Source organism: Cucumis sativus, chromosome 5 (assembly GCF_000004075.3).
Source record: "Cucumis sativus cultivar 9930 chromosome 5, Cucumber_9930_V3, whole genome shotgun sequence".
Lineage (NCBI taxonomy): Eukaryota > Viridiplantae > Streptophyta > Magnoliopsida > Cucurbitales > Cucurbitaceae > Cucumis > Cucumis sativus.
In genome coordinates, this window is record NC_026659.2 from 23,647,680 (window position 1) to 23,674,938 (window position 27,259).

The following is a 27,259-nucleotide window of genomic DNA, read 5'->3' on the forward strand; positions in this document are numbered from 1 at the left end:
GGACACAAAATATCATCTCTTATCTCAAATTCTTAATCTGACAACTTAGTTCTAAACCCATACGGCCCCATGAGAGCTTTAAGAATGCAATTAGCTCACTGTTCAAGAAACTTATATCATAGAACCTACAAAGGGAGTTACAAAAACTCAATTCATGCTGCATTTTGAAGCTTATATCAAGCAAATTCACATACCTACAAGCAACCTGTAAGTTGAGCATGATACATCAGACAAGGAAGAGAATTATTTCCTTAGAATATGTAGAGGCTTGGTAAAAAAATGAAATAGGTTGTAGCAAAATCATCCTTATATCACAGCCTTAAAATACACAAAAACATAAAGAGAGAGGGAGAGGAGGGCAAAAATATGTTCCCAGAACAGTAGAGCTGAGGCCTCCTTCACTGCATATCCCCTCAAGCTGGCAAGTGCTCCTAACAAAATGGCAGTTGGTGTTGTGTATTGCAATAGAAGCACAAATTTGTACATTGGATCACCATGAACTAGAAAGTTCAGCTTATCGGCAGCTACAACAATCCCAATTCCCAGTACAGGTAGGACCAAGAGTCTTGCAACACATATGCCGATTGTAGTACGTAGGCCAAGTGTAGATGACTCATTAGGCCCCTCAGCAAGCATACCGCCCAAGATTAGCATTACAAAAGGCACCATTGCACCAGCAAAAATTTCAAAACTATTTGATATGAATAACAGCGGAGCATCGGCGCCAAAGAGGACTGCTTTGATTTGAGGTACTAATCCAACAATGATGGCTAACAAAGAAGCAATGGTTGGGGGCTGCAGAATGTGCTGTATAGGAGTTTGTTCAGCCACAATTCTTATTTTCCTCACAACTCTAGGTTCAGCTAAACACGTGATTGATTCGGGGTATGCAGAAGTACTACTATCTCTGTGATCAAGATCAGGAAATGTAGATTGAGATACGTTTGAAATGCTATTGAAAACTCTAGCAATGAAGGGCACCTTACAATGCTCAGTTTCTTTTTCCTCAATCCCGGGCCATTCAGCTTCCATCAGGAGTGGCTTACTTACATCATTATCATCACTTTCAACCAATTCTTCAATCTCAGTGCCTTCTTCAACAATCTCATAAAATTCCAATGGAGGCTCCATCATATGATATACAAGAGTATAAGCAATAATAACAGAAACCCATTGGCAAAAGGAAACATAAGAAACCCCTTTCGAGTGACAGTTTTTTCCAAAGGGGTTATCATCAGTATGACAGACAGAACTAACAATGGCAAGAGGAAGATTCCCGGTGTTACCGAACGCAGTCGAGATGATGGTAAATCGAACCAACTGAGGAGGGGGGCGACATATAATCACCACTAAGAACCCAAGAAGACATCCAATTCCAGTACTAATCAAAACATTTACAGGGACAAACCACCATTTAGCAATATTCTCAAGCGTAATGTTCTCACCCAGATGGGTGAAGATTAAACAGGGCAAGAACAGGGCAAAAACAAGTTTGCTTATGAGCCTTAGGGTTGCTCTTGGGATCATTTGGATTTTTGGGTGGGAAAGTAATAAACCTATTGCTGTGAGGGAGAGAAGCTTCATTAGTGGCACAATCGCGGTAAGAAGATCTCCAGTACTCGACCCCACCTCATTTCGATCTACTACGACACTAAAATAATCATCCATATCGATTTTGGGTAATTACTAGAACAACCAATAGTTTGTTTCTGCGATGAATCAAAGAGAAACTGAAAGATTTATAACAAAAATCTGAAAGCTATAACATCCAGACGACAAGAAGGTTATGGGAATGGATTTGAGAGATAATCAGCTAAAGAAAATTAAAAATCTCGTTGAAAGATCAAATGGGGTTTCCTAAAATTATCAGCAAAATTGAAAGCAACTGAGGTAACCAGAAACTTTTCGATTGAAATAGAGAAGAAAGCAAAGATAAAACAGAATTACTCACCGAAGAAGATCCCAGAAGCTTCAATCGGGTCGAAGAAAAGAAAATTCATACAAAAAAAAAAAGTTCAGGCAACGATTATGAAGAGGATATCACAATGATTGAGGGGTTTTTTTTTTTTTTCTTGTTTTAGATAAGAATTATTGAGGATTCAAGAAAAGCAAAGTTACTATAACATTGTAATCACCTCCTTTCCAAATAATTCAATAGTAAAATTAGCTAAAATAATAATAAGAACAATAAATTATAAAATTATAATCCCCTACAAGAAAATTTTATTTTGTTTTGCTCAATATAATTAGAGGATTATCAAAAGGATGTTTTTTATTTTTATTTTTTTTTATCTTTGATTAATAAATTTGTCAACAATAAATTATTTTATATCTAACATATTAGTGATTAAGATTATTCTTTATGGTTTGCAAAACTTTTTTAAAAAATATACATTAGGTGGAGCTAAGTTAATTAATTTAGCAAAGTAATTAATAATATTAAAAACATGTAATTTGGAGAAGTTTAACATCTAAAGACTATAAGATGAGTGAATAATAGAGTGTGTGTATGAAAGGTGGTCATTTAAGATACACTATAGATTATAGAATGTCAATATGTATGGACAATCAATTTATAGAGTGAATTAAATTCTAACTTACTCAATCAAATTTATAATTATTTAATTCAAATAATACTAAAGGTACAAGAAAAAATATGAATATATTTTATTTTACTGGGCCAGGCCTTGGCCCAAAACATCAAGATAACCTTACTACTTTTGCTCATTGTATGTCCACATCATCCCCTTCAAATTCTATTATTAACATGGAATTTATATACTTCACTATGGCTTGGATGCTAATTCTACAATGGGACACTCCCAAAAGTTGTCAAATAAATTATAATAATTAAGTTTTTAGGCTACCCAATTTATTATTCGTGAAAATGATAAGGTGAAATGTCACAGGTGTTCTCGTTACTAATATATATTTGATAAACTTTATACACTCCTTGATACACCTGATACTTCTTGTTACACCGATATATTTAATTGATATACTTAATGCACCTGATACTCTTTAATACACTCAATACCTTTTGATGTACACCTAAAACATTACTAATATATGATTGATACATCTGACACACTGCAGATAATTTAGTATTCTTCACTTATACAATTGATTGATTAAATGCATTTGATATGCTTGAAGTCCTACTTATACACTTGATATACTGTTGTAAACTTGATTCATATACTTGATAATGATTCATTTTACTGATATGTTTTAACAGTATATTGTTGATATACTTGATAATAATACACAAAGTTACATTTATTTATATACTTAATAATACTCTAATGAACTGCATAAAATTTGAAAAAAATAAAAATCACGTAGTAAGTATATTAACCAACTAATACATATAATATAAGTATATCACAACATTGATATACGAAATTGAGACAAAGTAAAACCAAAAAATTAATGTAAAAAAATAAAACAAAATCATTTTAAATTAGATTTAACTCAAAAATACACCTCGAATAAAGTAAAAAAGATCATAAATGAAGTTAAATTACCCCGATCAACAACCATTATATTATATATTTCATAATGTAATTATTGTACTATTGATATTTTTAAAATGAAGACTAACACATAAATAATAAATAATATTTCTAGTATAAGAATAAACAAATAATTAAGGCCTTAAAAAGTAAGAGAATAAATAAATAATGAATAGGATATTAAAATTAAAAATAGGAAGAGAAATAAGTTATTGAATGGTAGTTTAGGAATAATAACAAATTTAAGATGAAGAAGTAAAAATTTTCTCATATTTACAAAATTCTAAAACAATGTGCCACAATTGCTATATCATAGTCTCAAAATGCTATCCTATACAAGTTTCCTTCTATAATATTAGACTTTGAACTTTTAGGGTTGTATCTCAAACTAACTAACCGTATATCAATTTAAATCTTGAATTTTTATAAATATATCAATTTAAAACTCTCAACTTTCATAAATGTATCCAAATAAGGATGATGGAGAATTTAAATAGATACAGTCATGAAAGTTCAATGTTTAAATTAACAAGTTATAAAAATTTAGGGTAATAAATTGATATAATTATTAGTTTAGAGTTTAAATCGATACAACTTCCTAAGTTTAGGGTATAAACTAATACAACACCATAATTGAGAGTATTAATTGATATTTTATTTTTACTCAAATCTAAATTGTTTTTACATTTCTAAACGTTAGCATAATTATTAATCACCGATACAAACATAGCTCAATGTTTACAACAAAAATGGTCTACGATGACAGCTATATTCTGTCGCGAACAAAATCCGTGACAGTTTTTTACAGTCATAGTATCGCTTCTTGTGGAAAGCCCTTTCATGACAGTTTTTACAATAAATTTTTCCATGACAGATAGAAAATAAATGTCATTAATTACTATTTTGTGACAACAAATAACTGTCATATTTTATTTTATGACAACAAATAAATGTCATCATTTGCATATTAACGACAATTACAAAAATGTCACAAAATCATTTATTATGACATTTTTTATCTGTCAAGGATATATCAATCGTAACAGTTTTTATAAAAATAAGTGTAATTTTTTTATACTGACGACATTTATAAAAGTGTTATGAAATTCATATATTATGACATTTTTTTCTGTCAACGATATGTCAATCATGACAATTTTTTATAAAAGTAAATATCATTGTTTCACTATTGACGACAATTACAAAAACTCATGAATTAGTATAATTATGACATTTTTTTATGTCGTATATTCCTCAATTACTACATTTTTTTACAATAAAATACATGTCATGTTCTTCTTGTCGCCCTGCCATTACACTAACCAGTTCAATCACAAAGTTGTTATAATAAACCACGCTCATTTGAAAACAAATAGTCAAACACTTTAGTATATATAAACATAGTTCAATCTCAACTATTGACTTCGATGTCTAAGGTTTGATTTTTCCCCTGCCATACCATATTGTAAAAGAAAATTTATAAATATCTATCAATTCTATAGTTCATTACTCTTTTTAATGGTTAAAAAGGAAAAAAAAAAGAACAAACACAATGGTTAGAACAATATTAATTGGAGAATAAATAACAATGTCAAAGTTTGAACATAGAATGTCTTAAGACCACTTGCTCTAAATAAAAGAAAATTAATTATATCACTCCCAAAGTTTAAACTTATGATTAGAGGTAAATTTTAGGTGGAAGAGTGGTTATATTGTAGCACATAACAATGATCGTCTACATTCATGAATGATCTAACATATCAAAACCATTTGAAAATAAAAGTAATGAATAGTATTCTTTTATATGTTTGAAATAGTTGGGTTGAAAAAGTTAGTGAGTGTTGAAATTAATAGAACTTAATTAAAGAAAATATGGGGAAAAAACAAAACTTCAAATAGGGTTTAATAATTGAAAAAAAAGAGTGATCTTATGTTTATTTTAAATATATAAATAAATAAGTAAATAAACTTAATGATATTTTGTTGGATCCATGATTGAGTTAAGATGGAGAGCAAGAGTGCACTTATACTAAAATATCAAAAGCACTCAACACAATGAGTATATATATATATATAGTACCTATATTATTAATTTTATCTTAAATTATCTAAAAATTCCAAAATGTTTTGATAAAAATCGATAACAATATTGTTTTAATAAGTCTACAAAAACAAAACTGTAAATTTTATATGTTATTGAGATTTTATAACTATTGATATTTGAAACATTATATACTATCATTACAAAATAACAAAATAACAAGAAAAGTTGGAAAAAGAATAATGGTTAAAGAAACTCTTCTAGCTAACACACAAACAAATTAAAGCAATAATAGGTGTGGGGTATGCAATTTGGAGACAAGATGAAATCATCCTCCACAAACTTATACCATTTAGTACCTATTATTCTTTTAGTTGAACACAAATTTCCATTTCACATGCATTTTTCTCTTGTTGGGTTCAATCAAATAGGATAAAGACATTATTTATGGTTATCAATAGAAGCTTTGACAAGCACCCACTAGACATGTAAATATTTTAGAGATACCCCTTCCATAAAGTGAATAGCAAATTATGTCATTTCTTTCTTTCTTTTCCCTCAAATCCATCATTTCTTTTTTCTTCTTTTGTTTCCTCCTAATATGGGGCCCTTTTATTTTCTTATTGATGCTCTAAAATTATTCTAAGTTTTCTCATTTATACATAATCAATAGCTTTCATATATATGTGACTTATATGATTAGATTAATGTAATTTGTATTGGAATTGTGTTTGGGATGAGTTATAATAAGCAAACATTTAGATTAATTTAGTGTGTGTATTTGCATGGTTGGTAAGGTTATCATTATTTTTAGGGAAAATAAATCAATTTTATCATCCATTAAACTTAGTAGGATGAGTCAATTAAAATCCCAATTATTAATTTTATGTATTGAAGACCTATATGAGCTTTAGGTGATCTCAAGATATATATATATTTTTTAGTTTTGGTATTGGAATCTGTGTAGACTTAAAAGGGAGTTTAATCTCAATGTATGATATGGGATTGAGTATGTGAACTCTCCAATCAACATGGATATGCCATTAGCTGCCAATAACATCTCAATCATGATATTATATAAATGCCTAAATTAAGGGTGTCTTTAGATTGCTTTTTAAAGGATTTAATTTTTAGATTATAAAATAATTTTTAGATTATAAAATAAATCATTTTAAAAATATATATATTCAACCAAATTTTAAAATAAATATTTATTTAGTGTTTAATGAGAAATCTCTTTCAAATATCTATTTTTCTCAGTCAAATCTACTTTAACTTAACAATGAAATCATAAGGACGTTAATGAAATACATGATAGTTCGGTATAAGATGTTATAGATGTGATAGTTATAGATGTGTGGAAGCTTTTTTCCAACAATTATATCATTTCAAAGTTCTTTATTTTGTTTAGATCATTCCTATGCAAGATCCAAAGCTTATGAGTAGAAATCTCGAGTTACAAATAACCATGAACGTGTGCCAAAGGAAGAGCATTATAAATAATTTCATTCAACAATTCCAAAGGGGATCGTAAGTAATCTACCAGAGAGAGTTCTTACGCTACTATTTTGTGAAATTGAACTATACGCTACATATCTGTAGGCGTTGAAATGTCGAAGGTTTTTCTTTATTTATGCATCAATGTGTGATAGACTTGACACCACATTCCAAAAGCAAGCTCTTACTAAGACAAGTGTGCACTAGCACTCAAATCCACATGAAGTCTGAAACAACTGTGAACACTCTTATGGTCTTTCTCATATCTAGATATAATATCAAAATTTGATCATATTCCCGACAAAATCTATGTATAAAATCTTGACAAAATAATGAAAAACAAAAGCAAAAGATATCACAACCTAATTAAACATTGACATTTTGAGAGATTGATGGACACAGCAAACAAAAATTGTCAATAAATAATAATGAATATATGGAGGTTCAAGTATATTATTTTTTGAGAGAAAAGAAAAAGGAAGTGACACAATGAAATAACATTTAGACTTTAGAGCTATAGTGAGGTTTGTGGTATGATCATGATAATTAAGGGTATAGTGTGTGACAAAGAAGATAAAATAATTTAGAAAATGTTTCAAACATTTTATCAAACCCAAATCCATTTATAGATCTTCATGTCTCTCTCCCTTCCAACCCTATTTAAATAAGCTTCTCTCTCCCACTCTCCTCTTCCTCTATACTCCACACCTCTTTCTTTATTCCTCTTTACCTTCTTCCTTTCAAAATCTTTATATACAAAATTAGATTATTTCTCAAAGGGGGAATGGAAAACAAGGGGTTTATATATATATATATAGATCAAGAATTTCTTTACGAGTTTTGATACAATTAACAGGAGCTCTCTTCAGTTCATCTCAAGACAGGTAGAAGGTCGAAACATTGCTGCTCATTCGTTAGTTCAATAGCTCATTATCCTCCAAATCTCTATAATTTTGATATCAAAGTTGTGTGATGTGCTCCTGATCTAACGATGTAGGAGCAATCTTTGATCATCGATGTCGTGTATTGGACTGAAGGGAGCTCCTTCACTTTTACTTAAATTTTTGAGTTAATTGGTGATTTAATTAATATATAATTATATTAGATCAGTAAATTTTCTACTAATTTCCAAGTTATTACTCAAGCTTTTCATCTAATTGATTATGGGATGAACATATCTCTCTTATGTAGATATATTATAGTTAAGAATATTCATGAATTAAATTGGTAGCTACTATGAGTTTGAATAGTTAACTTTTTACCATTTGTGTTTTTATAAAATAAATGGTATGTATTCTGTGTGTTGTTTAATTACATAGTATTTAACTTCTTTTTACCTTTTTATTTATAAGAAATTACCTCATTTTTGTATGGTTACAGATTATGGTTAGTCTTGTTATTTCTTCTATATTTTTTAAATATTTTAATTTTGATTAGTTGGAATTTGGTATTGACTATTAGATGTGTGTTGAGATAATTATTATAGTTTGTTAGCGTAGCTTGTTCACTTTTAGTTATTGTGTTTTTTAGAGTGAAGCTTATCTCCTTTATTCTATTATAACATTTTTTCCTTTTTTTTTTTGTAGTTTCAGGTTTGATATATTATTGTTGTCACAATCTCGTCATTGTATTCATCCTTCCGACTTCTTTTTCCCTTGATCTCATCTAGCTAATTAGGATCTTCTTTGTCATTTTTATTATATATACACCAAGTCTTTAGTTTTATTTATATATATATAATTGTTCGTAGTCAATTATGTACAATTTCGTTTCCTAGTGCTAACCCAATTTGCATATTCAATGTATTCCCTTGATTTCATTAGTGAAAATTCTTCAAAACGCAGCAAACTCCCCCACTAATGTTATTGGTTGGCGGACTATAATTGAATTGAGATGATCATCTTGTCTACTTACCATAACTCGAACAATAATTAATATTCAATTTTAGTGATGTATGGTAGATAAATTGACAAATTTGAAAATAACATCATACACTATTTGAGTTGAGTTGGAAACCCTATTCAAGTTGCAGCCAACCCCACCAACCTAACATTGTACACTGTATATTTCTAATCATTAGCATATAAAACATAAATAAAGTCCTACATTAGCTGCAATGGAAGTTAGATCTATACATGGTATGTAATATACTAGAAGACAATTTACCTTTATTGATTACGATATCCTTCTGTAGATTCAAATTTCAAAAGTGAAGTCTATCATATCTTTATTGTTAAAAAAAAATGAACAATATCATATTGTTGTGTTGTGTTGTGAAAGATACGTTATTGTAAACAATTAGTATCAAAGTCGGTGTTAAAATTCTAATTTTGTTGGTGAGATTCATATTTGGAATAAAATTAAAGTAATAATAAGATAGAAACTATCTGTCACCCAACGAAATAAAGTTGACAAGCAAGCAAGTATTGAACACATCATTATTCAAAGTTATTATTTAAAATACTATTTATGACCTTTAGAATTTTGATAATAGTTTATAAGAAGAAGAGTTAAGTAGTTAAGATGTGCAAAGTAGATCATAAGTTGGCACCTTGAATTAAGGAGGATTATTTTTTAAACAAATTAATTAATTAGAAAGGCTTTTTCTTTTGGCCACGTGGAGATGATATATATCATTGGCAGCAAAGTTGGCCAAAACTCAATTTGAAAATTTTGAAAACTTTTGCCTTTTCCCCAATATGTATCAAAGCACTAATTAATAACCCAATCAATCATTATAATTAGGGATATTATTTAAAATTAAAAATCTTTAATAATGCCGAAAAAGGGACCAAGTGTGTTGAGCTAAATAGCTAAAAGTTAAGAAAATCTAAACATTATAGTAGCATACTACAATTAGATGTGATAGCATATAAATAAATATGGTATAAAAATTGTAAATAAGAAAAATTATCTTCTGGCCCCTAAATTTTTTACTTAAATTGCATTTGAGTCCTCCTTTTTATTCTTTTCACCCACCACTCTGTCTTTCTTCCCCATCTCATTTAAATATTTTTTAATTATAGGTCGGTGAATATAAAATGTTAATTTTTATTGTATAATGATGTAGACTTTATAACTTGAAGACGTACATTGAAGTTTCTAATGAGTTGATTTGCAATAAATTTCATTAGATGCCAATAGTAATTTATTATAATAAATAAAATTGAAAGATAGAATTTGAAAAGGTTGAAGGGTTACAAACAAAAACAAAAGAAAAATAGTGAAATATAAAGACAAATAACTCATTTTCTTATATATTGATTAATTTAAGAAATGAAATGGAATATATAAAGTTGTAGATGTAGTCTAAGATAGACCAAAGTATTGATAAATGATAAGGATGAAAGAGAAAGGTAAATGAAGAGGTTCTAGAAATAAATAACCTTTTGTATATATAAAAGAAGTTGTAGAAATAGTTCAGGAAAGTCAACGATGATCTTTTTACGGTCAACATTTGAGAGATTCTAGAAATAAATGAAATGCCCAACAAATTTGAGATAATGTCACATGCAAAAATATATTACACTAAGTCCAAAATATAAATAAATTAAAATAACCTTTTTTTTATTTCGAGAATTTTTGTAATTTTTATTTAAACTAAACAATTTTATAAATTAAGAAGAAAAATAAAATAAAAAGTGAAGAGCAGTTGAGTTGACTTTGAAGACTGTGTCAACTTTTCTGCCCTAATAATTGGACGAACCATCCCATCCCATACCCTTTTTATTTCTTCTTATTTAATGCTTCTCCTTTTTTCTATCTCTTCTCTTAATAAATCTGGAAAAAGACTAGACGTTTTTGTTTGAAATTCTAATTCTTTTATGTTCTTTTATTTATATATATATATATATTTGAAGATGGCAATGTTTTTACGTTTGGAACTTTCAAAAGTAGTAAAAAATTATACTATAATTTTCCACAATATTAAAATAAACTTAATTTGATTGTGCACATGTTTTATAACAATCTGCCTTTTCATAACTTTTTTCTTTATATATATTTATTATCTTTAACTTTCGTTGAAAAATTATGTACAATGTCGTAACGATTAGATATAGTCATATAAAAAGAATTGTCAAGGCAAGTAAAGTCACATCGTTTTTCTTTAACAAATTATTTACGTCATCATTTAACAATCTTCACCCAAATTCTTCGATGAAATAGTAAGAATATTGAAGCCAAAATAAGTCTTTTTTTAAACTTCCAAACTTTATAAAGAATAGGTTTCACTTCTACTTTGGTTCTTATTTTATTTTTAGTTCTTATAATTTTAAAAATGTTCATTTTAGTTTTCTATATTTGAAATTTAGTTCTTCCTATCAAACGTTGATTGGGATCTTTGTTTGGAAACTTTAAAAAAAATAATCATTTTAAGAAATAACAAATACCAAAATAAATATTGTAAAATAATAGATATCAAATAAATATTTTAAGAGTGCAAATAAGCCAAACAAAAAGAAATCAAAATTAATTGATTATATTTATATTATTTTAAAATTCTTTCCAAGACTTAAACTTGGTCTCTCTTTTTGAGTGTGAATCCAATGTACTAAATTAAAACAACAGTTGTTTATATTTTAATATAAAGTAATTAGGGTAAGATCGCTTGCCTAAGCTATTGTTTGCATTTGTACTTCTTGTTATTTGCTTTTGTTTGTGTGTATATATATATATATAAAGCTATGTTAACTACCAAATCATTAAAATAATAATTAAAATTTAAACAAACAAAAACAAAAGGATTGGAACTTTGAACGAACTTAAATTGTTTTTTGTTTTTACAAATACAACCAAAAAGAAAGAGACAGAGATTGAAACATACAATTGATCGTATTCTTATAAATAGAGCATATATACACACACAGTTGTATAGGAAAGTAATGAAGCTTTAAGGTAAAGTTAGGACCATAGCTAATTAAAATATGAAAACATATTCATAAAATATAATATAGGAATCTTCCATTCATTGCCATCCACCATTACGTACTACTTACATCAAAGGGTCCAAAACTCTTTAATTATAGATGAATTATTATTTCCCTTTTGACTTTCTTCTTCTTTTTAATAATCTCTCTCTTCTTTTTTTAAGATTACATTGACATGGACTATTATATATATATTACATATACACTATATATATATATATATATTTGAGGGAGAAGGGTAATTGCTTTAATTGCATGTAATTAAATGATAAGTTCGAGTGTGGATTGAAAATATTTGGACCCCATTTCTAATATTAAAATTCATTTTTTTACTATAGCTTTTCCACCCTTTTATTCTTTATGATCTCATTTTCAATTCTAAATTTTATCATGAATATGATATATGATGAGAGTTTATCTAAATTTTGAACTAACGACAAGAAATTTTAAGAAAAAAAGAAAATATCAATAATCTATTAATGTGTATCTAAATCTAAAACTTTTATTTTTCTATGTTTAAAAATTGAATAGAAAAAAAAAATGAAAGGAAAAAAAAGTTGTATTATATGGAAAAGAAAAAAAAACAAAAAAAACCTTGACCGTTTAAATAAATAACAGAAGGCGAAACAAACAATGGGATGTAAGCTGTACAAAGACCAAACAGTCCTTATATAAAAAAAATTACGATATAAAAAACGACGGCGTATCGGATCAATCACGTAACTAAACTGTGGTGGTCCGGTTCCGGTATCAAGACGCTGGAGAGAAACCGGCGAGAAGAGCGACGGCGATGTGGAGGAATCGGTGAAGAAGAAGAGCAGAGGAGAGCGGAACGCTGATAATAATAAGCAGAAGCATTCCCAAAGCCACACTAGGCCGAGTATTCATCAAATGAGATTGAAGATACCCTAAAGCTTCACAGATATGGGAATCGTAATCGGAATACCACCGTTTCTCCCAATCCAGCCAATCCGCCGGCGGTTCTTGCCTCTGCTCCGCCATCTTGATCTCATGAATCCGTTTCCGGAGCACGATCATACTCTCGTCGACTACTTTCCCACCTGCGTAGTAATTGTTGTTGTTGTTTTTATTGTTATTGTTGCTGTCAGCTGCTTGTTCTCGCGACGCTCTTACGGTAACGGCGGGAAGTGGTTTCCGGCGAACGTGGGGGTGGGCGGCGGGGGAGAAGAGGGAGGGGGTTGAGAAGGAGAGGGAATTAATGGATTCCATTTTTGAATTTGCTGAAAAAATTGGGGATTTTGATTGGGTATTTATAGGGATTATATTTTATTTAAATGGGGGCAAGTTGTGGAGAGGAAAGAGTTAACTTAATGGAAGAGGCAAGATGGGGGAAACCGTGTATAAATTGACGGCTAGGATTTTGTTTTAAATTGATTGGGAGGTGACACGTGTCTTTATCTCACTGTTTCCTATGTTTTGGAATTTCTATACCCCTTCCGTCTCTAATCATGAGATGTGAGATTAGATTTGTGTAATGTTGTAATTAAACGATATAATATGGAGTTTCTTTAGCTTTCCTAGTGCTGCACGTCGGTAATCGCTTCTTTAAATATAATTATCAAAATATGATTTAAATTAATCTTATCCCTCCCGTTCTTACACCTCTATCATTTATAATTATATCAATTTTAATGTTTAAATTTTGTATCTGCCAACTGAAGCTTATACTTATATCACCTAAACCCATCATTTACTTTTACAATTATTTTTGTATTATTTATTCTAATTGTTTGTTTTATCAAATTGATGTCTTTTTAAGTTTACCGACGTTCTAGAATCAATGCATTGATGGTAGATGTAAATGTTTAAAATTATTGGCTTTATGAAAACGAAGTTTCACATTAGATATTAGGTGAACGAAACATGTGCAAAGGTCGATTTGTATTTATTTGTGAAAATAGTCTTTATTCTATGTGTAAATTCAAGGTATGTTAAAGATGATGATGTAGTTGATGATCCACATGGTAAAGATGGAGGAACCTCGCCTACTTTAAAGCATACCTCAATTATTTATTTCATTGTTAATTTTTTGTTCTTGTTTGAGGATGTGGTCGATTGTAGATTTAAGATAAAGCTTCATATTTATGTAATAAAGTCAAACTATAACGATTTTGTAATATTGTTAATATTATTGTCGAAAATATAGATCGGATAAGTCGAATCTATGTAATGTATTCAATCATACAAGTTGAAATATTGTATATTGTTTTTTTCCAAAAACAAAGTATATGTATAGTAATATATAGTCAAGCGTCTATATCTAAACTTTGTAAATTATATTATTTCTCATATTAATAAATGTATTTTTAGTCCAATTTGTGCTTGTGCCTAAATACATTGTCCGTTTGTTTAGTGATATGTTATATGTCAACTTAAAATTTTCTATCTTTTGCTAAGGCAGAGAGAAAACATGATTTATTGCATTATTATAACATCAAATGATACTTTTCTTTTCTTTTTTGTTCCTTTAGGTTCTTAAAAAAATCTTGAATTTGCCGAAATGAGTTTGTAAGGCTATGATTGACATTTATTAATTTATATTTTAAAGTCAAAGAATTCCATTAATCATACATCACTTGTAGTACAAAACAAATTTTGAAATATAATTAAGTATTAAATGTGTAAAAAATTATTTGATTATGATTTTTATATAATACAATTTCGTATAATTATTTTAAAACTTTTTATTTCTATTTGATTTTATTTCCTGCCACGTCGTTTCAATAATGTGTTTTTTTTTCTTTTCAAATAGAATTTTGTTAGACTTGATATTAGAAAAAAAATAATAATAATGTAAAGTAAGAATGATTTAGTTTTGATTAATTAAAGTTCGATTTTATTTTATAAATTGGGAGGGTGATTAGGTAATATTAATTAGTTTGGAAATAATGGAAGAATCAAACCTTCTTCTTCAACTGTCTTGCTTACAAGTTACATCCTAATTTAACAAGAAGCAACCTCATGCTCATAAATATTCTTATTTCCTTTTTTCCACATCAATTTCCAACTTACCTCTACTTTATATATATATTCAAAATTTCCAACTATTATACTAATGAAATCAAATCAAATCAAATAAAAAGAGATGTGAAATAGTTGGATCCTCATGGATAAATATTATGTATTTTCATTTAAAGAAAAATAGTATATATATGGTTGTAAAATTTTATTATCCATGTTTTTGCATAGTTGTTAGATACAGGTACAAGCGAGCTTTTAAAAACTATCTTTTGTCCAACTTTCAACTATCGAATATTGATCGAAAAAGAAAAAAGAAAACAAAAGAAAAAGCATAAAAGAAAAAACTCTATTCGGTAATCATTTTATATTTTATTTTAAAAATTATGATATGAACGTTACATTTTATCTTTTAATTTAAACTAAAATAAGTATTTTATAAAAATTTGTTTATATTTTTGGAAGGTGGCAATCATCTTTCTAATTGAAAATAATGCAGATTATTACAAAAACAAAATTGAAAAATAATAATTAAAACAACCCTCTAATAGATGTTATATAAGTTAATTATTTATTTATTTGAATGTGATGTATAACTAACCCCCTCAACCGTAAATACATTTTTTTTTAATCTTTAATTGTATCAACTAAAACTCTTTAATTGTATAAACTAAATCTTTTAAGTTAATAATTTACATTAATTAATTTAGATTCTTTGTTAGTAATTTTATTAGATTATTTTAGTGACTTAAATGAAACGAGAATAAATTTGTATTAATGAAAGTAATGGTTATCTATTTGATTTCAAAATCATGTCTAGTTGAAATAATTTTACTTAAGAAAAACGTCTAAAAATGAAAGGAAAAATAAATTTGTTTTAATTGTTTTAAAAACAATACTTAACTAGTTATTTTAATCAATATAAAACGTTTCTCTACCTCTGTATATATAATGAAAAAATAATTTTATTTTAACTTAAGATCAAAATATGTTATGAACAAATAGATGGATTCATCAAATCCTCTCCCAATTTGTATGAAAAAATTCGACCCATCAATATTATATAATATTTGTAGAAATTTTAACAATTTTAACAATTTTATAAATTTGAGAGTTCAATTCTAACATTACGAGGTCTAATTTCTACCTCGATTATAAGTGACTCCAAATTTTGTAATTTCCCCAAGAAAAAGAAAGTAAGAATACTTCCAATAAATGATTTTTAGTAGTTAAAATGTCACGTCATGATATCCAAGTGATATTAGGGTGCATGATAATATGAAATTATAGGATAGAGATGGTTTCTTACTTACCTTTTTTTATTAAAAAAAAAAAAGCTTACCTTATTTACCATAATGCCCATAATGTCATAATAAAAAAGTCATAATGTTCAGTTGTCAAATTAAATACTAAACAGTATCCTAATTTGTCAAATTACACTATAGAAAAGATTTTCTATAACATATTCTTTGAATGTAGTTGGGATTTATTAGCTTTATATGAACTAAAAACATATAATTAATACACAATAAATTCAAAAATGGAATATAGACAAAGTTCTATATTTTGTTTTTTTCCAACTTTATTAAAGGCATCCCTTTTGTTGGGTAATTAAAACCTATGTGTTTTATTGAAAATGGTATACATAGAATTTAGCTAAGCCATTTTTGTTCCATTATTGACTGCATGCCTCTTTTTTTCTATTCTATTTATTTATTACCAACCATATGCTGAAAAAGGAAAATTGATAACTTCTACTACCTCTTAATTTTGCATTAACTTTTAGAATTAGTAATGATAAATTAACTTCTTTTTTTTTTTTTTTAACAAAATAGTAACAATAGAAATGGAAAGAAAAAAATAGATTAGAATGAGAAACCAAGTCAATCTTTAGCTTATATATTTCTTCATAATATAAAAATTAGATTTAATTATTAATTTTAAGGTTTACTTTGTATATATGTGTATAATTATTTATTTGTTTGTTTATGTAATGGTTGATTAATTCAACCATATACAAAATGAATAAAATAAAGATTATTATTGTGGTTTCTTTTATTTTTATTATATGTTGTTTTTAGTATAATTCGTATATGATATCTTAGGGTTTAAAATGTTTATATCGTTACCTTTGAATTTTGTTAGATAGGCAACAAATTTTATTTAAAACTAAATTTTGAAGAAGAAAAAAATATTCAAAATCAATTTTTACTATAATCAACATTTTGCTAATGAGGTCATGAAAAATGAAAAAAAAATTAAAAGTATGTATAACTCAAAGTTAATTAAAGTAAATAAACAAAATTCTAGAATATTATTAAAACCCAATAATTAAATAAATAAAAAAACAGTGTCATTTTAATTGACATACTTACCTTAAAGCTAATAAGAGGAAAAGTTCCATTATTTTTAAAATGGCAAAATACTTTCAAAATTAGAAAAATAGCAAAATGATTTTATCAAAATGGGGCATTTTTAAATCCAGGGAAAAAAAGAAAACAAATAAATTAAAACTATTTAAAAAAAATATAGGAAAATCATTCAAATGGTCGATAGTCCATTTAATATTTTTATGTATTCTGTAAATAATTTTAACTTTTTTTACTATGAGAGTTTTTTTTGTTAATAATAAATTATTAAAAAAAATTGAAAATGACCATTATTTAAAAAATATTTACAAATATAACAAAATTCTATATACTATACAATAAACTTCTATAAGTGTTCGTAAATATAAAATTTTGTTATATTTTGTAACTATTTTATTTTATTTTGTTATATTTGAAAATATATTTTAAAGAAAAAATAAGCGGTTAGACAAAAAAACAAGAAACACTTGCATAAAAAAGATAACAAAAAAATGATAATAGAGTTCATATCATTATATTTTTTAAATTACAAAATTATAAGTGTATGTTATATCTAATTATTTGTCATATTTTGATATATTTGTAATATATCAAACAAAAAAATATTATGATTGGCTTTTTTTAATTTTTCCGAAAAGAATAAATTTATTATATAAAACTCGAATGTAAATGACTTTTAAAAAGTTAAATAACACGGTTTCCATGGGAGAATAGGAAAACATTTTTTCCTAAAGCAAGATCACTCAAAATGTGATTAAAAATGAACATTGAACTCGGTGATTAAACGTTTTTCAAAAGTAGTAATCTTAAAGTTGAGATTTTTACTTGATTGATTTTGAAATTAATGACCTCTGCCTTTCCCATGAAGAAAGTAATTAGTTAAAGAATTCGAGTTCTATACGAATCTATAAAATATGATTATAATCTCTTTTGTATCATATGGAGCCGCAATTAATTTTCAACTCTCTAACTTTAATTACCCGACTAAAACGATTTTTACTTTGCTTCTTAATTATTCTATTATTTAATCTATTGTATTAACCAACCATAATCATCATCATACAATTCTCTATCTCTTATAAGTCCCTCCTGGGTTCATCCACTCCAGTCTCTCAACTTTAATTATGTTAGGTATATATATAATTAATACAATGTAATGAAATCATTAGTAAATTTGGTAGCAAATTTGTACTTTGATTCTTCCTAGGTCTTAAATTTATTACGAAGATGGAGAATCAAATCACTAATTTGAATAGCAAATGTCATGTAATTGCTAATTTCTTTACTTTGTAGAATGTTTGTTACAAAATTTTAGCATATAACAAAACAAAATATATTTAATATATTGACAGTTAGTTGGGATCCAGAAACTTTATGTAAGGGACACCAAACATTATATAATAAATACACTAAAAAAAATAAAATGTTAAACAAATATATCAATACTGACGCTTCCATCACATTCATTGTATTTGTAGTAATTAACGAAGATTGACAATTTTTACATGAAATTTTTGTAATATAAATATGTGGATTTAAAAAATGCATAAAAAAAGTAAATATATTTTTTACGAAATATTGTTTAGAGTGGAAGTTGGGTGAGTTTGTTTAAATATTCGTTAGATAACAAATGAGAACAAACAAAAATAAGTAAGTGTTTTATTTTAAATATATATTTTATTCTTTTTTAGATTATAGGTGATTTTGGCGTGGGACACATCCACTGTACAATAACCATAAATTAGTAAAAGTAAAGTATTATTTGATATATGAGGTTAGTATAAATCCATTATAGTGCAAGTAATTATCTCAAATTTTGTGTGGAGGAAGTTGAGTGGAAATTATGTCATAGAAAAGGAAGATTACGTTTGAAATGAATTGTTATTATAACAAATTAAAGAAATGTTGAAGAAATTGATATATATATATATATATATATATATATATATATATATATATATATATATATATATATAAGTAATTAATAAAATAAGGGTTTAAAATGTGGGAAAAGGAGGGCAGTTTTGGAAGTTGAAGGGAAATGTGTTATGGTGGCGGTGGTGGTGGTGGTGGGCGGTTGATTAGAAAAATTCTACGGCGCCGATGCAAAATGTGCCACGTGCACCTTTGGAAAGATCAACGACGCGTGGCAACTACTTTTGATCTTGCGGCCATGTGGCTTCCAAACTACGTACCCATTCATTCGTTGGACCCTTTTCTTTTTCAATTCAATACTGCAAAATAATAATAATACACTAACCATTTATATATCCTCAATTTCGTTAAATATTGGAATGAAAGCACACCAGTTTTGTTATTTTGGACTTCCCCTCTTTTTCAATCATACTATGATTGTGGATTTAGAAATCTAACTTTTCACATTCAAATTCCTCCATTCTAATCTATAGTCGCATATATTTTAAAATTTTGTCTACTTCCGTCCCATTTTTATACACGATAAGAGTGCAACTTCTTTAATGCAATTCGTTCGATTCAATTTGTATTTTTGTAGAAAAAATTTGATTTATTTAAAAAATTGTTTGATTAAACTATTTAGGCAGACGCTTTAGATTCAATCTTACGACCAAGTGTTTTCGTATGTGTATACTTTAGGTTTACCAAAGATAAATCTTTTTAAATATATTTCAAGTCTTATTATATATATTTTATCAGTCGGTTATGTTCACGTGAGACTTTTAGAGAAATTTAATTCGTAAAATTTGAACCTCGTATTAATTAAGTTCAATATAACAAGTACAATTTTGTGTATATCTTTTCCTTCAAACTTGTCACTCCATATTATTTTATTATCTTATTTCATATATTATATTGTTTGAATTCGCATCAACACACATTTTTTTTATTCCTAAAATTTTCAAGTTCTATCTATCTTCACCTCTACAAATTTTTATCACATACATACAATTAAATTTGAAAATTTGATAAATAAATTATCACTCGAAATAATGATAGAAAAGATTGGTTGGATGTGCAAATGAACTATATTAGAAAATATATATACAGGTTGTTATAATTTTAATGAAACAAAAATAAGATGCGGTAATGTTATTTAATGGTTGAAAATTATGAAACTTGAGAAAGCTGCTTAAACTTAATGGTACAAATTATAATACTTTAATTTTATTTTTTTTCCTTTATATTTGTATACGTATGTTCATGCTAAAATTTGATCAGTTAAGGGGACAAGAATAAAATTACCTTAATAAATTGATAAATTTAGACCATATACGTACACTTTAATGCATAAAGTTATAAAGTCTAAATGATGAAACGAAGCTAAGAGACAATATACTTTCTACATTTCTTTACTTCTTTATTTACAAAGTCGGTGGCTAGATCCTTCTCTCTTTAAGATTTTACATAAGGTCAACAAATATTATTTCTTTTTATGACAACGTTCTCTAGAAGGCGAGATCGAGGTCCACCGGGCTTAATCGCTCTTTGGCCGAGTCAACCCTCTTCTTGTTGGCCTATATTTGAGCTTATATATATTGTGCATGAGATGCACTATATGTTGGTCTTGATCTCTGCCTCTTCGCCAAGATTAACTATAGACTCATTTGGTTTTTTCTTAAAAGCCTATTTTAAGTGAGGGTCCTGCAAAAATAAAAAAAAATAAAAAAATAATAAAACAATATTATAGTACTATATTTTCTAAATGACAAAAGTAACAAATTTAAAGGTCGATAGCCAACAGATGTCATCTGATGCAATTTCTCTATAAATAAATTAAAATTGAAAGTACATCAAATTTAAAATTAACTTCAACTTTCCATACTTAGAAGCTTTGAATATGTTTAAAAACCTTAAACCCCTTGTAAACATTTGATGTGCCTAACCTTTAATTTATATCTTAAATCCTAATTATATTTAATGTTTGTTTCGATTATAATTGTATACTTACATTTAATATTTTCTAACGTATCATATTGAATGGTAAAAAATACAATAGACACATGAGAGTTTTATGTTATATGAATGGAATGACAAGTTCTCTTCATCGTTACAAGAACACCGGCCTACACATGTTGTAGCTTAATATAGATACATATCGAGTATATTTACACCTAAGCAATTAAGATTAAATTTGTTATTTTATCTATAAATATCGTTTCATTTTTTGGTGCAAACATGTGCATATTACTATGTAATCCAAAGATTATCTTCCAAATAAGCTCACTACCTCATGTGCATTGTTTTGTGGTAGAGTGAGATTATTATTATCCATATGGTGTGATATATCAATTGAAGAGTGTGCTACATATAAAGTCTATTAAACCTTGCAATATAAATATACGACTCATTCACACTATGAGATATAGAACGGAACAAAAATTAGATAATTAAATTAGATATTTTAGTTCTTATAGTTTCAAAATGTTCATTTTAATTCACACTTTCAATTTTGGTTCATTTTGGTCTTTATATTTTTAAGAATATAGAGACGAGAATAAACCAAAAACAAAAAAAAAAAAATAACAAAAAATACTCAAATCAATAGAAACTTAAAAACACTAATCTTTAATATCATGGGTTTATATTAAAAGTTTGAGAGACATCTAAAAATAAACAAAAATCATAAGTTTCACATTTTAATTTGAAACATTCTTCCTTTTTAAATTAAAATTAAAAAGAGAGAAAATAAAAATATTAAAAGAAACCTACAACCGGCTCTTCACTCTTTTTCTCTTTGTCGTGAAAGAGGTCAGCCGCAGCTCCTCCCCTTTTCGTTTCACTCACGGCGCCGGCGTTGCCACCTAGCAGGGAGACGGAGACCCACTACGCCCTTTCCCTTCCGGCGACGAGCACCTCCGATTTTGCGACCCACACGAAGCTGCCCATTTAAAGTTTGCAAATTCTCTGCTCTACACTTTCCAGCGACGTCTCTCCCATTTCGACGAATTTTGGTAACTACTCATTTTATTTCGATCAAAGATTTGAGTTGGATTGAGCGTATTCATACACGTTTAAGTTAGGATTCAAGTCTATTTAGGTAAGTTTCAGTGGGTAGAACACTCTAAATTTTCTCTTGAAGTAGTTTAAGGCTCTTTAAGCTCGTCCAGCTCGTCTCTTTAATGCTTTGGGATATTTTAGAACTTTATTCGAACACTCTTTTAGTGAGGACCCAGGTCTGTTTTTTTGAGTTTTAGGCATTATAAATCTATTTAGGTCCTTTTGAATTAAATTAAAGTGCTGTGAATTAGTTTATAACTCTTGGATACTCACAGTGTAATCTCGGTTCAAGGTGTTCAGACTAAGGCTGAAGGTTGCTTTGGATAACATTACTTATTTTTTTTGTACTTTTGAAACTTTGAGTTATGTATTGAACTAAGTTTTAGGTAAGTGGAATTCTATTTGAAGAGTTGGTTTGTTGATTGTTAGCATTTTGAGTGTTTTTCTTATGTTATATCTATCATTCATGATGTAAATGCTTTATGTTCTTGAATTGTGTTTGCTTTTTGGATGTTTAAGCATATTGTAATGTTGAGTTAATATTTGTAACACTGACATGCTGATATACTATTTGTGTGACCCTATGTTTATGACTGATGAGTACACCCTGTTGCTATGCATATGATTTATGATGAAAGCGATTGTTATTTTATATGATTTTGACATAGAGTATGGTTTGGAGAAGTATGTTGTAGGTTTTATGTACTCTGGCGAGTTGAGAGAGAAAGAGCACCCTGTGTATTTACAAAGTTGCCTCGAATAAAAATGATCTAGAGGTGATAATTCACTATTGGCTTGAGAGAGATTAAAACTCACCCATGTGTTTATGTGATTGATGCTTTTAATATTCTAGCCGAAGATTAATTGTTTTGCTTGATTTAAATTAAATTTTAGCTTGAGAGAGTGAGATCTAGATTAGAATTTGGATTCATGACTATTTGTTAATTCTTACACAAAAATTCTGCAGAAAGATGGGTAGAAGAAGGATGCAAGAAAGATGGTAGTAATTCGTTTTCTCTGATACTCCAATGGGTTTCCGTCAATCTCTCAGTTCCCTCCAAAGATTATTTCCAAGAACAAGTTCTTTCCAGTATGCATCAGCAAGATCAGTTTCTTGTTCAAAAACAATCACTAAAAATCAAACTTCAATCTGCATTTCATCTCACTGTAACGAGCATTCAACTTTGCTTATTCCAAATCGCAATTACACCTCTCATCGCTCCACCCATCATCGTATTGAGCACAGCAAGCAGGATTTGAAAGCCAGCCAAAAATCTATCGTGGAAAGTGATGAAATCGCCCAGGATGCTGAAAAGTTTTGTAAGTTAATATCAAAAAACCCCAATTCTTGCATTGAATCATTGCTTGATGGTGCTCCAATGGAGTTGTCGCCCGCTCTGATTGTGGAGGTGTTGAAGAAGCTGAGCAATGCGGGGTTTCTTGCGCTTTCGTTCTTCAGGTGGGCAGAGAAGCAGAAAGGCTTCAAACACACTACAGAAAGCTACAACTTGTTAATTGAAGCATTGGGTAAGATCAAACAGTTCAATGTGATTTGGAATTTGGTGAGTGATATGAAACGCAAAGGAATTTTAAGTAGAGAAACATTTGCTTTAATAACTCGGAGATATGCCCGAGCTAGAAAAGTTAAGGAAGCAGTCGAGTCATTTGAGAAGATGGAGAAGTTTGGTTTTCAAATGGGAGTATCAGATTTCAATAGATTACTTGATACTCTATGCAAATCCAGAAACGTTAAGAAAGCACAAGAGGTGTTTGATAAAATGAAGCATGGAAGGTTCAAGCCTGATATCAAGTCCTACACGATTCTTTTAGAAGGGTGGGGTCAGGATCAGAACTTGTTGAAGTTGAATGAGGTTTATAGGGAGATGAGAGACGAAGGATTTGAACCCGATGTTGTTACTTTCGGTATTCTTATCAATGCACATTGCAAGGCAAGGAAGTATGATGAAGCAATTCGGTTGTTTCACGAAATGGAAGCAAAAAATATCAAGCCCTCACCTCATGTGTTCTGTACCTTAATCAATGGTTTGGGTTCTGAGAAGAGATTGAAAGAAGCTCTAGAGTTTTTCGAACAGTTGAAGTTAAGCGGCTTTGCTCCGGAGGCACCGACTTATAATGCTGTTGTGGGGGCTTACTGTTGGTCAATGAAGATGGCTTATGCATATAGGATGGTAGACGAGATGAGGAAATCTGGCGTTGGTCCTAACTCGAGGACATATGATATCATATTACATCACTTGATAAAGGGTAGGAAATCAAAGGAAGCTTATTCTGTTTTCCAGAGAATGAGTAGGGAGCCTGGGTGTGAACCAACTTTGAGTACATATGACATTATGATAAGAATGTTTTGCAACGAAGAAAGAGTGGATATGGCGATTCAGATTTGGGATGAAATGAAGGCTAAAGGAGTTCTTCCCGGAATGCACTTGTTCTCAACGTTGATTAATAGCTTGTGCCATGAGCACAAGTTGGAGGATGCTTGCACATACTTTCAAGAGATGTTGGATGTTGGTATTCGGCCGCCAGCAACCATGTTTAGCAATTTGAAACAGGCTCTTCTTGATGATGGTAGAAAGGATACTGCTTTACTTATGGCTGAGAAGATAAAAAAACTGAGAAAGGCGCCATTGGTTGGGTGAGTTGAGGGTTCTATTTGATAGTTACTTGAAAGTTTGGTTTGAAGAGACGACTCCTTGATTATAGGCAATGATATAAAAACATTATTGTGTTAAGGGACTCAAAAAGAATTTTGACACTTCTAACTCTGTAATTGTTTTCTGTGTTATTGATTAATGATCTTGCATATATACATATAGAATTTTCTTTAATGGTTTCAAGATCGTTATATTTCAATGGTTTTTTTCAAAGTTTAACATCCAATGAAAATTAGTGTAGAAATTCATACAAAAATACATTAAAACTTTTTTTCCACTTAAAAAGAAAGACCAAGGATAAAATAATCCATGTCTTCCAAGAACTAAACTATTGTTTTAGAATGTGTTTGGTCAATTGAGTAGAGTTGTTAAGTTTGAAGTTAATATATTGAAGTTAGCTTCTTAGCTTGTATTTGGAGTGTAGAGTTGTAATAAATATAGAGCTCTTTAAAATAGTTGTAGAGGTGTCTTGAATAGAAAAAAAAGAGGAGCTTCTTTGATCCGAATCAAGGAGTATCAATTTTCATAGTGAATCCAAAACGAAGTTGTTCTTTAATTTTGCACAGAATTGTAGAGTGAGAATCAAATGCTTAAGAAATTCATCACCTGATAACAGAGAAATGGTAATGTGTTACTGCTGTATCTCCATCATTTTCTTCAAACCCACTTTCTGGAGATCCTCCATTTCTCATCGATGAAGAAGGAGATTCTTCAATTTCTCCCTTCATTTCCATTTCAATATCAAGAATTCCCCCAATTCCATGAACGACAATCCCTTCACTATACAACATATCAGGATATATAACCGACACGTCGTTCAGCGTCAAAACCCCATTACTCCGCTTCACATTGATTACAAACCCTCTCAGATACGTCTTTATTTCCGCTCCGCCGCCCAAGTTCGTCAAATCCGACCACCACAGCTTGCACGGAACTACATGCCGCCGAAACATCGACATCCAATCGGAGAAATTACTTACGCGATTCATTAAAGAATCGTCCGTTGGAGCGAAGATCGTCACCGCCGCTTCTTTATGAAACCCAAGAATTTGCAAATCCAGAAACGATCCCATTACCGTCCAGCCTCTGTTTCTAAGCGCTGCTGCCAGAGCTTCAACCGGTTTGCTCTCAATTTCAGAATCGCCGCGGCGGCGGCATTCATTATCTGGATGCATGATTCTTTTACTACTCGCGTTAGAGATGTCGAAGAACGGATTGAATAATTTCTCGATTCCAAAGATTATGAGAGATCCATCGTCGTAGACTGGGGGGCTGTCGACGGTGACGTTGTTGAGTGAAATGCGAGTTTCGTCGTTAGTGACGGTGAGGAATCGGCTGGGGAGCATTGTGGAGATCTTGGCATTTAAGGGGAGAGAGCGAAGACTTTCGGCAGAGAAGGCGTGAGGGAGAAGGTGGTACTGGAGAAGAGAGAGTGGTGGTTGGCCAGAGCGGGAGAAGGCAGAGTCTGGGGGGGCGAAGATGGTGAGGGAGGAGAAATGGTGGAGGAAGGATCGGGAAGCGAGGTCGAGAATGAGAGACATGGAGAAGAAGCCGGAGTCCTTGAGGATGTGAGAGGCGTCGAGGATGGGGTCGGGAGAGAGGGAAGAGAAGAGAGGGAGGAGAGAGAGGAGGATGAGAGGGAGAAGGAGAGAGGAGGCCATGGGAGGGGAGCTTTGTTCACTGTAATTGAAAATGGTAGATTGAGAAACAGAGGAAGAAGATGATGGAATGAAAATTGGCGGGAAATATTGGTTTTGTTGATAACGGGAATCCATTAGACAGTTAAGCCCCCAACGGAATGAAGATTTGGGCCGTTTTGGTCTATGAGCCTCAATAAACTTCACTCGAGCAGGCCAGCAATATCCTCACGAGCCCGATATGATAAAAAGTGGCAACACTTTCAAGGAATATTGATTTCATCCATTTATATATATCACGTATATACGTTTTTCATCAAACGTATATGAGAATTGGGAAACATTTGTTTTAGTTTTCAACATCAATCAAATATGAAGGGAAACCGACACAAATTAGATTGAGTGGTGACGAGGCTTATTATTCAACGTTGATTACAATAGAAAGAAAACAAAACAAAACTTATTAAATGAATTAAGAAATCAAAAGCTATGAAATCAAGACAGCAGTTGTTTCATTAGGTGAATTATGTGAAAGATAATTTATTTTATTTTTGATAAAATCCCGATCAAACACACACTTTTAAATTTCCAAGAGGTGTCTTTCATTGATTGGATACAAAAAGTCAAGAAGTCTTTTTCTTTTTCTT

The 27,259-nt window shown here is 29.5% G+C and overlaps 4 protein-coding genes and 1 long non-coding RNA gene across 7 annotated transcripts; 2 read left to right on the forward strand and 3 right to left on the reverse strand.

Moving 5' to 3' along the window:
* Positions 1 to 2,108, reverse strand: LOC101212746 (protein PIN-LIKES 2). Of its 2 annotated transcripts, none has more exons than XM_004150808.3 (2): positions 1,952 to 2,108; positions 1 to 1,709 (listed from the first exon to the last, which is right to left on the reverse strand). In XM_004150808.3, exon 2 carries the CDS (start codon positions 1,666 to 1,668, stop codon positions 307 to 309), a length of 1,362 nt encoding a protein of 453 aa, XP_004150856.1. In that variant the 5' UTR covers positions 1,669 to 1,709; positions 1,952 to 2,108; the 3' UTR covers positions 1 to 306. The 2 variants fall into 2 exon arrangements, with proteins under 2 accessions (XP_004150856.1, XP_031741930.1); XM_031886070.1 differs by having other exon boundaries at positions 1 to 1,730; positions 1,952 to 2,076.
* Positions 2,109 to 7,544: 5,436 nt separating this feature from the next.
* On the forward strand, positions 7,545 to 9,332 carry LOC105435538. The gene is made up of 2 exons (XR_969592.2): positions 7,545 to 7,937; positions 8,640 to 9,332. It is a non-coding gene; the product is annotated as an uncharacterized LOC105435538 (long non-coding RNA).
* A 3,190-nt stretch (positions 9,333 to 12,522) lies between these two features.
* Positions 12,523 to 13,233, reverse strand: LOC101215395. Its single transcript, XM_004150430.3, has one exon. The coding sequence runs from the start codon at positions 13,209 to 13,211 to the stop codon at positions 12,732 to 12,734; it is 480 nt and encodes a 159-aa protein (XP_004150478.1). The 5' UTR covers positions 13,212 to 13,233; the 3' UTR covers positions 12,523 to 12,731.
* Positions 13,234 to 22,018: 8,785 nt separating this feature from the next.
* LOC101216600 (pentatricopeptide repeat-containing protein At1g71060, mitochondrial) lies at positions 22,019 to 25,149 on the forward strand. 2 transcript variants are annotated; one of them, XM_031886320.1, is made up of 3 exons: positions 22,019 to 22,257; positions 22,989 to 23,079; positions 23,271 to 25,149. In XM_031886320.1, the coding sequence occupies exon 3, from the start codon at positions 23,332 to 23,334 to the stop codon at positions 24,958 to 24,960; it is 1,629 nt and encodes a 542-aa protein (XP_031742180.1). In that variant the 5' UTR covers positions 22,019 to 22,257; positions 22,989 to 23,079; positions 23,271 to 23,331; the 3' UTR covers positions 24,961 to 25,149. The 2 variants fall into 2 exon arrangements, with proteins under 2 accessions (XP_031742180.1, XP_004150483.1); XM_004150435.3 differs by lacking the exon at positions 22,989 to 23,079.
* Positions 25,150 to 25,577: 428 nt separating this feature from the next.
* Positions 25,578 to 26,750, reverse strand: LOC101216354 (putative fasciclin-like arabinogalactan protein 20). Its single transcript, XM_004150434.3, has one exon. It carries the CDS (start codon positions 26,748 to 26,750, stop codon positions 25,578 to 25,580), a length of 1,173 nt encoding a protein of 390 aa, XP_004150482.3.
* Between the last annotated feature and the right edge of the window lie 509 nt (positions 26,751 to 27,259).